The 14,960-nt window shown below is 39.3% G+C and overlaps 1 protein-coding gene across 1 annotated transcript in view; it reads right to left on the minus strand.

Moving 5' to 3' along the window:
- Positions 1-14,960, minus strand: part of HEG1 (heart development protein with EGF like domains 1) — a gene marked incomplete at its 5' end in the record, with an annotated part of 63,509 nt that overhangs the window by 36,414 nt on the left and 12,135 nt on the right. The window contains 7 exons of the mRNA XM_084642726.1: positions 431-775; positions 2,431-2,772; positions 5,046-5,387; positions 7,479-7,820; positions 9,475-9,816; positions 11,271-11,612; positions 14,142-14,483. Of these exons, the coding sequence (XP_084498852.1) occupies positions 431-775; positions 2,431-2,772; positions 5,046-5,387; positions 7,479-7,820; positions 9,475-9,816; positions 11,271-11,612; positions 14,142-14,483 (2,397 nt within the window). The remainder of the gene's footprint in view (positions 1-430; positions 776-2,430; positions 2,773-5,045; positions 5,388-7,478; positions 7,821-9,474; positions 9,817-11,270; positions 11,613-14,141; positions 14,484-14,960) is intronic.

Consider the following 14,960-nt stretch of genomic DNA (forward strand, 5'->3'; position numbering starts at 1 on the left):
GACACTTTTTACAGAAATAATAGTGGTGTATGAACCACTGAGTATTTAAAAAAACAATATAATTTCTTTAGATGGAAACCTTTATAACCGGGACTTTCTGAGGATGAAAGGTATTGACACAATGTGTGTCAGTAGAGTTGGAATGATCCAGTAGAAGTGCTTGTATGACCTGGACTAGTCAGGAAGTGAACAGTCTCCTACACTAAGACGACACGGTCCACTTTCCTACACTGTTAGATTACTGTTAAGTACCAAATGCAGGGCAGGTGATCTCATTGAAGAGAATCATTACTGCTTACAAATACTGCGCCTGGCAACTGCAGTGGCTTTGAATTTATTAGCAATAATAGTATGTATAACCCACATTGGGGAGGAGTGGGAGAGAATGTTTTTCTTATCAAAATGAGATTTTTGAGTTCAGAAAACTCACTGGGTGTATCATTTGGTAAAGTCAACGTTGAGCTCTTGGAAGAATGTGTAAGCAAAGACTTGGTGGAAAGCTCCGTGAAACTGGCATCACTTGATGAGATATTGAAACCTCCAGCCTGTGATACAGAAGATAAGAACTGGGTTGAATCTGAAGACTTGGCTGCGTCTATATTATGAGTGGAGATTTCTGTTGCCGCAGTTGATGTGCTGCTGTGAGTTTGAGATTGGGATGTCCTCTCCCCACCTCTGGTGAATGTTGTTGACACGTACGTACTATGAGTAGGAGAACTGGAAATCCCTTTTTCTCTATCTGAAATTGTAACTGATTGATGGCTACTTCCAACTCCTGAAAAGGAATTAAAATCTGAAAATTAAAGTTTTTATATGCACATCTTGAGCAGAACAACAATACTTCTTTACACACACACAAACACACACACACACACACACCTGAAAACAAATCTGGCATTATTCACTCTTTACAATGTTATAATTATTTAAAAGATAATCATTCATTAAAACCTACCGCTTAGATTCCTCTAGCTGTTCCAGAGGAGAAAGGTAGCAGAGAGTTGGATCCTGGCAACACAATGGCCAGCAGAAAATTCCATTTGTGCAGGGAGCTATTAGATGGCATAACTGGCTTCTACACCAACTGCCCATCACACCCAACCTGAAAGGTGGAATATTGGAGGCATGCTGGGACATATGAGGAAAAAGGACAGAACATGCCTGTACTATACCAATTCTTTGTAGGCTTATGATCCCATAGGGATATAGCCAGCTGGTGTAAGTTAGAGCAGCCCCTAAGCTGATCTAACTTATGCCTATGGGCCAGGGCCAGTGCAAATGCACCATGAGAATCAGGGAGGTGTAACTTGATCTCTGCTAGTTCCCTTCCTCCTGCACTAAGCAGACCTCAGCACAGGAATCTGAGCCTTTATATTCAGAAATCTTCAGAAGTTTGGGCATCTCTTTGTAAAATGCAGGCTCCGAAAGCCATAAAAGGGGTTACTAAAACAAAATTGGTAATTAAATTCAGTGAAGATAGTCATTGGAATTCAATACATATAGAAATAGAGGTACAGTCTACAGGTACAGTTTAAATCTAAGCAGTACCGATTGTATGCCTCTACAGTCCAGCTAGTTGGTAAAGAATCACTAAAGGTATGTCTACACTGCAGGTAGACACCTGCGGCTGGCCCATACCAGCTGACTCAGGCTCACAGGAGTTTAATTGCAGCGTAGATGTTTGGGCTTTGGATGCAGCAAAGGTCTGGGACCCTCCCACTTTGGGGCGCCTGCGAGCCTGGACTCCAGCCCAAGCCCCAGTGTTTACACTGCAATTAAACAGTTCCTTAGCCCAAGCCCTGAAAGCCTGAGTTAGCCGGCACAGGCCAGCCGCAGGTTTTCAATACCCTAACGGCCTGAATCTCCTCTCTTATTCACACTAATATCTTACAATACATGTAATCCCATTCAGTATAATGGGAGTACTTGCAGGGTATGGCACTGCTGGACATGAGCAATTGTTCCAGAATCTGGCAGAGAAAAAAATACCATTGTAGAGGGGGAAAATGGGTTATTATTTTTTTAAGGTGATTAAAATATTCAGAGCAATGCTAGAAGAGAAGGTTGGTCCAGGGTTAGGGTGCTAGCTTGGGACCCCCATATTTAGTTCCCTGATCTTCTGCAAACTTCCTGTCTGACCTTAGACAAGTCACTTGGTTTTTCACTGCCTCAGTTCCGCATCGGTCAAACGGGGATAACAGCGCTCAGCTACCTCACCAGCTTGTTGGGAGAATAAATACATTAAAGAGTGTTAGGCGCTCAGACACGATAGTATTAGAGGCCATATAAGGACCTTTCAAAGGTATAAGTCTGAGTTAAAGAGCAACTGATTTTTTAATGAAAAGGGTTGACTTAGTTTTTGGGAGTGGGAGGTTCTTTCTTATTGTTTTTTAAACTGTACGATAACCAGCTGGGAATTGCAAAACTCACCAGCAAGATCATTTGATGGCGACGAATGAGTTGGGATCTTGGAAGAATGTGTAAGCAAAGGCTCTGTTGAAGGCTCAGCGAAGTCACTTGATGAGATATTACTTCCTCCAGTCTCTGCTACAGAAGATGAGGGCTGGGGTAAATCTGAAGACTCAGTATTTTCTAAGATAGAAGTAGAGCTTTCTGCTGCATCAGGTGATGTGCTGCTGTTTGTTAGGGACCTGAAAGTCTTCTCTCCTCCTCTGGTGAATGTCGCTGAAATGTAAGTACTGGTGGTATGCAAATCAGAAGTCCTTTTCTCTGTAGCTGAGATGCTAATTGGTTGGTGGCTACTTTCCACAGCTAAAATATGATAAAGAAAAAATAGAATTTCATATGCATAAATCCAAACACATGAATGAGTTTTCTTCCAACAGAACACACATGAATACAGTGCATGTATGAATATTAAAACAAGGTAAGTTTCAGTCTGGAGAAAATGCTGCTTTGGAAAGACATGTACACTTCATATTCAGTAACCCCTGAAATTACTATTTGCAAAAAAGAATATTAGAGCCATGAATAGTGCCACCAAAAAAATAACTGAGACTAACAAGCCACATTCTTAAATTCACCATCCAGTTACACTGCTTGCATTGCATGCTACTGGCACTTACAAAAATTTTTAAAACTGTAGAAATAATATCAGTACGAGGACTGGAAATTGTTTTTCCTTTATTTGAGTGGCTAAGGTACTGATAATTATGTCCAATGGGAGCTATAGTATCCAAAGGTGGAAATTACATTAAATCAGAATGGATTTGTGAATTCTATAATAATTTTGCTTGAAATACAGGACCAAATAAATCCATTAACTAAAATGGAGCTACACATGAGATGAATTTGGTTGATAAAGAATAGATCAAGAAAAATAGTTGTGTATAGATCATTGTGTATTTAAAATAAAATATTTTCTATTGATTGAAATTTTTATAAACAGAACTCTCGGAGGATGCAGGGTATAGACAAAATGAGTATCACTAGAGCTTGAATAATGTCTACAAATCATTATAATCAAAGTGTGACTCAAACTGGTCAAGTAGCTGGCACTCTCCTACACCAAAAAGATGTGGTCCACTTTCCCATGTTGTTACTTCAACAACACTTATAAACTGATTGTGTGTGTATATATATATACACACACACGCATGTAAAAACAAACCTGGAAATTGTTCAGTCTTTAGAAAATGATAACTTAAAAGAAAACAGTTCAGTGAAACTTGTGGCTTAGATTCCAGTGACTGATGCAGACGAGGAAAATGGTAGAGAATAATGGAACTTGACCTAAATGGCCAGCAGAAAATTCCCTTGATGAAGGGAAGGTCTCAGCTGGCTTCTTCACCAACTGCCCCTCACAAGCAACCTGGAAGGTGGAGTACTGGATGCATTCTGGGGCTAGCAAGGGGGCAGGGCATACCTTTACTACATCAGTTCTCAGGAGAGTTATGGTTCCATAGCCCTAAACTGCTCTAAGTTATGCTGATGGGCCTGGGCCAGTGCACATGCATAGGAGAATGAGGAAGATGTAACATTGATCCAAAGAAATTTCCCCTCCTCCTATGCTGAGCAGATCTTGGCTCAGGAATTTCAGCCTTTATAATCAGGAATCTTTAGACATGTTAACATCTCTATAAAAAGTGGGCTCAAAAAGACATAAAGGGTGTTACGAAAGCAAAGTTGGAGCACTGAAGTTGATGACTGAAATTCAGTACCTACAGAAATATTTAAAAGTACAGTCCACAAGTGCAGTTTAAATGTAAACTATCAAGATTGAATGCCTTTTCCTATCCCACTGGTTGGTCATGAGTCACTAAGGGCCTGAATCTTTCCCCTTACACTGAGTAAAACTTTCCTCTGCAAGCATTCCCATTCAGCATAATGGGACTACTTGCAGGGCACGGCACTGTTGGATGTGAGCTATGGGGGCAAAATCTGGCAGAGAAAAAATGGTGTCATTGTAGAGAAAAAATGGCTTTTTTTCAAGCAATTAAAATATTAAGCTCCATGCTAGAAGGGAAGGCTGGTCCAGCTGGAAGAGTGCTAGCTTGGGACTTGGGAAGCCTGAGGTCAAGTCCCAGCTCTGCTACAAATCTCCCTGTGTGCCTTTAACAGATCTCTTTGTGTCTCCATTTCCCATCTGTAAAATGGGGATAATAGTACTTCCCTGACACACAAGGCTGTTGTGAGGAAAAATACATTAAAGATTGTTAGGTGCTCATATACCAAGGTAACAGAGGCAATATAAGGACCTGTGCACCTCAGTCCCTCCTATCCTCTGCCTGTGGCACATAATAGTCTAGTATCCTGTGGGCTGTAATACTGTGGTCTCATTTCTGTCATCAGGTTAAGTGGGCGGATGCTTGGTGCTGTTGGCGGCCTGTGATAAACAGGAGGCCAGACTTAATGATCTAGTGGTTCCTGTGGCCTTAAACTCTGACTCTATGGCCTTTGCTGGGTTTGAGTTACTAAAGAGCATCTGATTCCTTAAAAAACGGGTTGACTGAGATTTCTGGGAGTGAAGGGTTCTTTTTATCTTTTTTTATTACTGTGCAATAACCAGTTATCACAAAACCCACCTGCAAGATCATTTGGTGAAGATGAATAACTTGGGATCTTGGAAGAATGTGTAAGCAAAGGCTCTGTGGAAGGTTCAGTGAAGTCACTTGATGAGATATTACTTCCTCCAGCCTGGGCTACAGAAGACGAGGGCTGTGGTAAATCTGAAGACTTGGAATTTTCTAAGTAAGAAGTGGAGCTGTCTGACACATCAGGCAAGGTGCTGCTGTAGGTTAGAGACCTTAATGTCCTCTTTTCACCTCTGATGGATGTCGTTGAAATATAGGTACTGGAAGTATGCAAATCAGAAGTCCTTGTTTCTGTAGCTGAGATGCTAATTGGTTGGTGGCTACTTCCAATACCTAAAGTGGGATGAAAAGATAGAAATTACATTTCATATGCCCAAATCTGATTGGATTTGTGAGGTCTACAATAATTTTGCCCCGAAATACACGACCAATTATGTCCCACATATCATTCCATCAATTTAAAGGGAGCTAAATATGGGATGAATTTGGCTTATAAAAATGAGATAAAGAACAACAAGCTGTGTATAAATCACTGCGTATTTAAACAACAATATATTATCTATTGATTCAAACCTTCATAAGAAGGATTCTCGAAGGATGAAAGGTACAGACCACAATGAATTTTATTAAACTTAGAATGATGCATTAGAATGATTATAAATAAACCATGACCCAAACTAGCCAGGTGGTAGGCACTCTCCCGTTAAGAAGATGTGATTCACTTTCCTACATTTTTAGTGTAACACTTATTGATACATATACACATTGCATGGGAAAATAAATCCAGAAATTATTCAGTCTTTAGAAAATGATAACTACTTAAAAGGAAATTACTGAGTGAAACCCGTGGCTTAGATTCCTCTAGTTTTTCCAGTGGAAAAAGGTTTTAGAGATTTGAGCTCTGTGGAAAAACAGATTTTTTAGCTCTCTGGCAATTAAAAAAAACCCAAAAACCAAAGCCAAAGTTTTGGGTTGGCCAAACAACAAAATGATTTGAAATTTTAGGCGAATAAAAAGTTAAAAAATGAATTTCAGTCGAACAAGAGTTTTATTTTGATATCAATACATTAAAAATATTTTTGTATTTAAAAAAATAAAAAATTGAAGGAGATTTCTAAATGAAAAGTCATTTCAAACCAAAAAATGAAAACAATTTATTTAAAAAATATCAAAATGAAATATTTTGACTTTTTTATAGTTTTGCCTAGTTCAGGCAGACAGAGCGATGGAAGTTAGCCCTATGGCCATAGGGGAGCTCTCAGCTGCCGTAGCTGGCTTCTATGTCAACTGCCCCTCACACACAGTCTGGAAGGTAGAGTTTTGGAGGCACATTAGGAATGGCAAGGGGGCAGGACAGGGCGTTACACCATTACACCAATTCTAGATAGGCGTATGGTCCCACAGGGAGATAGCCAGCTGGTGTAAATTAGAGCAACTCAAAGGTGCTTTAACTTATGCCAATGGGCCAGGCCCAGTACAAAGGCACCAAGAAAATCAGGGAAGTTCAACTTGCTCCCTGGCAATTGCCTGCCTCCTGTACCACACAGAACTCAGCACAGGAATCTGAGCCTTTACATTCAGAAATCTTAAGAAACGTTGGAATCTGTCTGTAAAAAATGGGCTTAAAGCCATCAAAGATGATACTAAAGCAAAGTTTGTATTGAAATGCAGTGAAGTTATTGAAGGTTTCAGTCAATGACTTTTGAACTGGAATTCAACAACTCTAGAAATATTTAGAGGTACAGCCCACAGGTACAGTGTAAGTATAAATTAGCAAGATTGAATGCCTTGCTAACCTAGCTAGCAGGTAAAGAATCCCTAAGGGCCTGATTTCCCCTCTTACTCACACTGAGTAATACCCTCCTCTGCAAGTAGTCTCATTCAGCGTAAAGGGAGTACTTGCAAGGCATGGTACTGCTGGACATGAGCAATGGTGGCAGGATCTGGCAGAGAAAAAATAGTGATATTGTAGAGAAATACACAGATTACTACTTTTTTTTAATGAAAGTGATTAAAATGATCAGAACAGTGTAGATGGGTAATATGGTCCGGGGACTACGGTGCTAGGTCGGGACTTGAGAGACCTGGCTTAAGTTTCCTTCTCTACCACAGACTTCCTGTATGATCTATGGGTAAGTCACTTAGCATCTCTGTGCCTCAGTTCCCCATCTGTACAATGGGGATAATAATCCTTACCTTGCCGGGGTGTTGTGAGGATATACACGTTAAAGATTGTTAGGCACTCAGATACTATTGTAACAGCGGGGGAATATAAGGACCTTTGGTAGGTCTGAGTCTGAGTTAAAGAGCAACTGATTCTATTAAAAAAAAAAGGTTGACTCGGATTTTGGGGGGTGGGAGGTTCTTATTATTGTTTTATGTTTGTAAACGGTGCACTAACCCATTGGGAATCACAAAACCCACCTGCAAGATCATTTGGGGAAGACGAATAACTTGGGATCTTGGAAGAATGTGTAAGCAAAGACTTTGTGGAAGGCTCAATGAAGTCACCTGATGAGATATTATTTCCTCCAGCCTGGGCTACAGCAGACGAGGGCTGCGGTAAATCTGAAGATTTGGTATTTTCTAAGTAAGAAGTGGAGCTGTCTGACACATCAGGCAAGGTGCTGCTGTAGGTTAGAGACCTTAATGTCCTCTTTTCACCTCTGATGGATGTCGTTGAAATATAGGTACTGGAAGTATGCACATCAGAAGTCCTTGTTTCTGTAGCTGAGATGCTAATTGGTTGGTGGCTACTTCCAATACCTAAAGTGGGATGAAAAGACAGAAATTAAATTTCATATGCCCAAATCTGATTGGATTTGTGAGGTCTACAATAATTTTGCCCTGAAAAACAGAACCAATTAGGTCCCACATATCATTCCATCAATTTAAAGGAAGCTAAATATGGGATGAATTTGGCTTATAAAAACGAGATCAAGAACAACAAGCTGTGTATAAATCACGGGGTATTTAAAAAATAATATATTTTCTACTGATTGAAACTTTCATAAGAAGGACTCTCCAATGGTGAAAGGTACGGACCAGAATGAATTTCATTAGACTTGGAATGATGCATCAAAATGATTATAAATAAAGCATGACCCAAACTAGCCAGGTGGTAGGCACTCTCCCGTTAAGCAGATGTGATCCATTTTTGTACATTGTTAGTTTAATAACACTTATTTATTGATACATATAGACACTGCGTGGGAAAACAAATCTGGAAGGTATTCAGTCTTTTGAAAATGAATATTACTTAAAAGAAAATTACTGAGTGAAACCTGTGGCTTAAATTCCTTTAGTTGTTCCAGAGGAGAAAGGTTGCACAAAGAGCTCTATGAAAAACAAAAGGAGGACTTGTGGCACCTTAGAGACTAACAAATTTGTTTGAGCATAAGCTTTCGTGAGATGCATCCGATGAAGTGAGCTGTAGCTCATGAAAGCTCATGCTCAAATAAATTGGTTAGTCTCTAAGGAGCCACAAGTCCTCCTTTTCTTTTTGCGAATACAGACTAACATGGCTGCTACTCTGAAACCTATGAAAAACAGAATTTTTAGGTCTCTGGCAATTCCAGACCCTCTGCACCCTCCAACCCCACACCCCTCCAAAACCACATTTGGTGTTGAAAAGACAACACATTTTTGGTGAGACAAAAAGTAAAACCAATTCATTTCCATCAAACAAAAAAGTTTCATTTTGATTTCAAGTACTTTTAAAATATTTTTGCTTTTTAAAATAAAATTGAAGGATATTTCTAAATAAAGTCATAGCAAACTGAAAAATTAAAACGATTCATTTCCAAAATGTCAAAAGCAATGTTTTGACTTTTTTTTTTTAATACTTTTTGTTGGGTTTTTTCACCTGAAGAATTTGGTGGAAGTGACATGAAATCACAGCACATTTCAGTATCACATCTTCATTTTTCACAGAAAAAAAATTTTGGTCAGAAAAATTTCACCCAGTTCAGTCAAAGAGTGATGGATTCTGGCCTTAACTGGCCAGAAGAAAATTCTTCCGGTGTAGGGGATCTCTCAACTGGCACAGAAAACTTCTACTTCAACTGCCCGTCATACCCCGCCTGGAAAGTGGAATAGTGGAAGCACATTGGGGCTGGGGAGGGGGCAGGACAGGGCATGCTTGCATTATAATTCTCAATAAGCTTACGGTTCAGTTGGGAGATAGCCAGCTGGTGTAAGCTGGAGTAGCCCCTCAACTTCTCTAACTTATGTTGACGGACAACTCAGATATTATGGTAACAGAGGGTCATATAAGTAATTTTGATTGGTATAATTCTGAGTCAAAAAACAACTGATTCCTTTAAAAGAGAGTTTGACTCAATATTTGGTGGGTGGGAGGCTCTTTTTATCATTTTTTTTTAATGGTGCACTAACCAACCGGGGAAATCACAAAACCCACCTGCAAGATCATTTGGGGAAGACGAATAATTTGGGATCTTGGAAGAATGCGTAAGCAAAGGCTCCGTGGAAGGCTCAGTGTAATCACTTGATGAGATATTATTTCCTCCAGCCTGTGCTACAGCAGTTGAGGGCTCGGGTAAATCTGAAGAGTTGATATTTCCTAAGTTAGATGTGGAGCTTTCTGCTGCATCAGGCAATGTGCTGCTGTTTGTTAGAGATGTTAAGGTCCTCTCTGAGCCTGAGGTGAATGTCATTGAAATATAGGTACTGGAAGTATGCACATCAGAAGTCCTTGTTTCTGTAGTTGAGATGTTAATCGGTTGGTGGCTATTTCCAATAGCTAAAATGGGATTCAAAATGGAAATTAAATTTGATATTCCCATATCTGACTGGATTTTTGAGGTCCACAATAATTTTGCCCTGAAATACAGGACCAATTATGTCCCACATATCATTCCATCAATTTAATGGGAGCTAAATATGGGATGCGTTTGTCTTATAAAAACGAGATCAAGAACAACAAACTGTGTATAAATCACAGGGTATTTAAAAACAATATATTTTAAGATTGAAAACTGATTGAAACTTTCATAAGAAGGACTCTCCAATGGTGAAAGGTATGGACCAGAATGAATTTCATTAGACTTGGAATGATGCATTGAAATGATTATAAATAAAGCATGGCCCAAACTAGCCAAGTGGTAGGCACTCTCCCGTTAAGAAGATGTGATCCATTTTCGTACATTGTTAGTTTAATCACACTTATTTATTGATACATATAGACACCACGTGGGGAAACAAATCTGGAAGTTATTCAGTCTTTAGAAAATGGATATTACTGAAAAGAAAATTACTGAGTGAAACCTGTGGCTTAAATTCCTGTAATTGTTCCAGAGGGGAAAGGTTGCACAGAGAGCTCTATGAAAAACAGACTTTTCAGGTCTCTGGCAATTCCAACTCCCACTTCCCCCACTGCCTTCCTCCCCCCCAAAAAAACACCCCCAAAAACTAAATTTGGCATTGAAAACACAAATTTTTCGTGAAACAAAAAGTTTAAAAAATTCATTTCCATCAAACAAAAAAGTTTCATTTTGATTTCAAGTACTTTTAAAATATTTTTGCTTTTTAAAATAAAATTGAAGGATATTTCTAAATAAAGTCATAGCAAACTGAAAAATTAAAACAATTCATTTCCAAAATGTCAAAAGGAATGTTTTGACCTTTTTTTTGTACTTTTTGTTGGGGTTTTTCACCTGAAGAATTTGGTGGAAGTGACATGAAATCACAGCACATTTCAGTATCACCACATCTTCATTTTTCACAGAAAAAAAATTTTGGTCAGAAAAATTTCACCCAGTTCAGGCAAAGAGTGATGGATTCTGGCCCTAACTGGCCAGAAGAAAATTCTTCCAGTGTAGGGGATCTCTCAACTGGCACAGAAAGCTTCTACTTCAACTGCCCGTCATACCCCGCCTGGAAAGTGGAGTAGTGGAAGCACATTGGGACTGGGGAGGCGGCAGGACAGGGCATGCTTGCATTATAATTCTCAATAAGCTTATGGTTCAGTTGGGAGATAGCCAGCTGGTGTAAGCTGGAGTAGCCTCTCAACTTCTCTAACTTATGTTGATGGACCACTCAGATACTATGGTAACAGAGGGTCATATCAGTAATTTTGATTGGTATAATTCTAAGTTGAAAAAACTGATTCCTTAAAAAAGAATTTGGTGGGTAGGAGGCTCTTTTTATCATTTTTTTGAATGGTGCACTAACCAACCGGGGAATCACAAAACCCACCTGCAAGATCATTTGGGGAAGATGAATAACTTGGGATCTTGGAAGAATGTGTAAGCAAAGGCTCCGTGGAAGGCTCAGTGAAATCACTTGATGAGATATTATTTCCTCCAGGCTGGGCTACAGCAGACGAGGGCTGCGGTAAATCTGAAGATTTGGTATTTTCTAAGTAAGAAGTGGAGCTGTCTGACACATCAGGCAAGGTGCTGCTGTAGGTTAGAGACCTTAATGTCCTCTTTTCACCTCTGATGGATGTTGTTGAAATATAGGTACTGGAAGTATGCGCATCAGACGTCCTTGTTTCTGTAGCTGAGATGCTAATTGGTTGGTGGCTACTTCCAATACCTAAAGTGGGATGAAAAGATTTTGTGAGTTCTATAATAATTTTGCCCTGAAATACAGGACCAATTTGGTCCATATCATTCCATCAATTTAAAAGGAGCTAAATATGGGATGACTTTGGCTTATAAAAACAAGATTAAGAAAAACAAGCTGTGTATGAATCACAGGGTATTTTAAAAAAATATTTTCTACTGATTGAATCTTTCATAAGAAGGACTCTCCAATGGTGAAAGGTACGGACCAGAATGAATTTCATTAGTCTTGGAATGATGCATTGAAATGATTAGGCAAAGAGTGATGGATTCTGGCCTTAACTGGCCAGAAGAAAATTCTTCCGGTGTAGGGGATCTCTCAACGGGCACAGAAAGCTTCTACTTCAACTGCCCGTCATACCCCGCCTGGAAAGTGGAATAGTGGAAGCACATTGGGACTGGGGAGGGGGCAAGACAGGGCATGCCTGTATTATAATTCTCAAAAAGCTTATGGTTCAGTTGGGAGATAGCCATCTGGTGTAAGCTGGAGTAGCCCCTCAACTTCTCTAACTTATGTTGACGGACAACTCAGATATTATGGTAACAGAGGGTCATATAAGTAATTTTGATTGGTATAATTCTGAGTCAAAAAAACAACTGATTCCTTTAAAAAAGAGTTTGAATCAATATTTGGTGGGTGGGAGGCTCTTTTTATCATTTTTTTTGAATGGTGCACTAACCAACCGGGGAAATCACAAAACCCACCTGCAAGATCATTTGGGGAAGACGAATAATTTGGGATCTTGGAAGAATGCGTAAGCAAAGGCTCCGTGGAAGGCTCAGTGTAATCACTTGATGAGATATTATTTCCTCCAGCCTGTGCTACAGCAGTTGAGGGCTCGGGTAAATCTGAAGAGTTGATATTTCCTAAGTTAGATGTGGAGCTTTCTGCTGCATCAGACAATGTGCTGCTGTTTGTTAGAGATGTTAAGGTCCTCTCTGAGCCTGAGGTGAATGTCATTGAAATATAGGTACTGGAAGTATGCACATCAGGAGTCCTTGTTTCTGTAGTTGAGATGTTAATCGGTTGGTGGCTACTTCCAATAGCTAAAATGGGATTCAAAATGGAAATTAAATTTGATATTCCCATATCTGACTGGATTTTTGAGGTCCACAATAATTTTGCCCTGAAATACAGGACCAATTATGTCCCACATATCATTCCATCAATTTAATGGGAGCTAAATATGGGATGAGTTTGTCTTATAAAAACGAGATCAAGAACAACAAACTGTGTATAAATCACAGGGTATTTAAAAACAATATATTTTAAGATTGAAAACTGATTGAAACTTTCATAAGAAGGACTCTCCAATGGTGAAAGGTATGGACCAGAATGAATTTCATTAGACTTGGAATGATGCATTGAAATGATTATAAATAAAGCATGGCCCAAACTAGCCAAGTGGTAGGCACTCTCCCATTAAGAAGATGTGATCCATTTTCGTACATTGTTAGTTTAATAACACTTATTTATTGATACATATAGACACCGCGTGGGGAAACAAATCTGGAAGTTATTCAGTCTTTAGAAAATGGATATTACTGAAAAGAAAATTACTGAGTGAAACCTGTGGCTTAAATTCCTGTAGTTGTTCCAGAGGGGAAAGGTTGCACAGAGAGCTCTATGAAAAACAGACTTTTCAGGTCTCTGGCAATTCCAACTCCCACTTCCCCCACTGCCTTCCTCCCCCCCAAAAAAACACCCCCAAAAACTAAATTTGGCATTGAAAACACAAATTTTTCGTGAAACAAAAAGTTTAAAAAATTCATTTCCATCAAACAAAAAAGTTTCATTTTGATTTCAAGTACTTTTAAAATATTTTGCTTTTTAAAATAAAATTGAAGGATATTTCTAAATAAAGTCATAGCAAACTGAAAAATTAAAACAATTCATTTCCAAAATGTCAAAAGGAATGTTTTGACCTTTTTTTTGTACTTTTTGTTGGGGTTTTTCACCTGAAGAATTTGGTGGAAGTGACATGAAATCACAGCACATTTCAGTATCACCACATCTTCATTTTTCACAGAAAAAAAATTTTGGTCAGAAAAATTTCACCCAGTTCAGGCAAAGAGTGATGGATTCTGGCCCTAACTGGCCAGAAGAAAATTCTTCCGGTGTAGTGGATCTCTCAACTGGCACAGAAAGCTCCTACTTCAACTGCCCGTCATACCCCGCCTGGAAAGTGGAGTAGTGGAAACACATTGGGACTGGGGAGGGGGCAGGACAGGGCATGCTTGCATTATAATTCTCAATAAGCTTATGGTTCAGTTGGGAGATAGCCAGCTGGTGTAAGCTGGAGTAGCCTCTCAACTTCTCTAACTTATGTTGATGGACCACTCAGATACTATGGTAACAGAGGGTCATATCAGTAATTTTGATTGGTATAATTCTAAGTTGAAAAAACTGATTCCTTAAAAAAGAATTTGGTGGGTAGGAGGCTCTTTTTATCATTTTTTTGAATGGTGCACTAACCAACCGGGGAATCACAAAACCCACCTGCAAGATCATTTGGGGAAGACGAATAACTTGGGATCTTGGACGAATGTGTAAGCAAAGACTTTGTGGAAGGCTCAATGAAGTCACCTGATGAGATATTATTTCCTCCAGCCTGGGCTACAGCAGACGAGGGCTGCGGTAAATCTGAAGATTTGGTATTTTCTAAGTAAGAAGTGGAGCTGTCTGACACATCAGGCAAGGTGCTGCTGTAGGTTAGAGACCTTAATGTCCTCTTTTCACCTCTAATGGATGTCGTTGAAATATAGGTACTGGAAGTATGCACATCAGAAGTCCTTGTTTCTGTAGCTGAGATGCTAATTGGTTGGTGGCTACTTCCAATACCTAAAGTGGGATGAAAAGACAGAAATTAAATTTCATATGCCCAAATCTGATTGGATTTGTGAGGTCTACAATAATTTTGCCCTGAAAAACAGAACCAATTAGGTCCCACATATCATTCCATCAATTTAAAGGAAGCTAAATATGGGATGACTTTGGCTTATAAAAACAAGATTAAGAAAAACAAGCTGTGTATGAATCACAGGGTATTTTAAAAAAATATTTTCTACTGATTGAATCTTTCATAAGAAGGACTCTCCAATGGTGAAAGGTACGGACCAGAATGAATTTCATTAGTCTTGGAATGATGCATTGAAATGATTAGGCAAAGAGTGATGGATTCTGGCCTTAACTGGCCAGAAGAAAATTCTTCCGGTGTAGGGGATCTCTCAACTGGCACAGAAAGCTTCTACTTCAACTGCCCGTCATACCCCGCCTGGAAAGTGGAATAGTGGAAGCACATTGGGGCTGGGGAGGGGG

The sequence above is a fragment of the Lepidochelys olivacea genome (assembly GCF_965140295.1).
Source record: "Lepidochelys olivacea isolate rLepOli2 genome assembly, chromosome: 11".
Lineage (NCBI taxonomy): Eukaryota > Metazoa > Chordata > Testudines > Cheloniidae > Lepidochelys > Lepidochelys olivacea.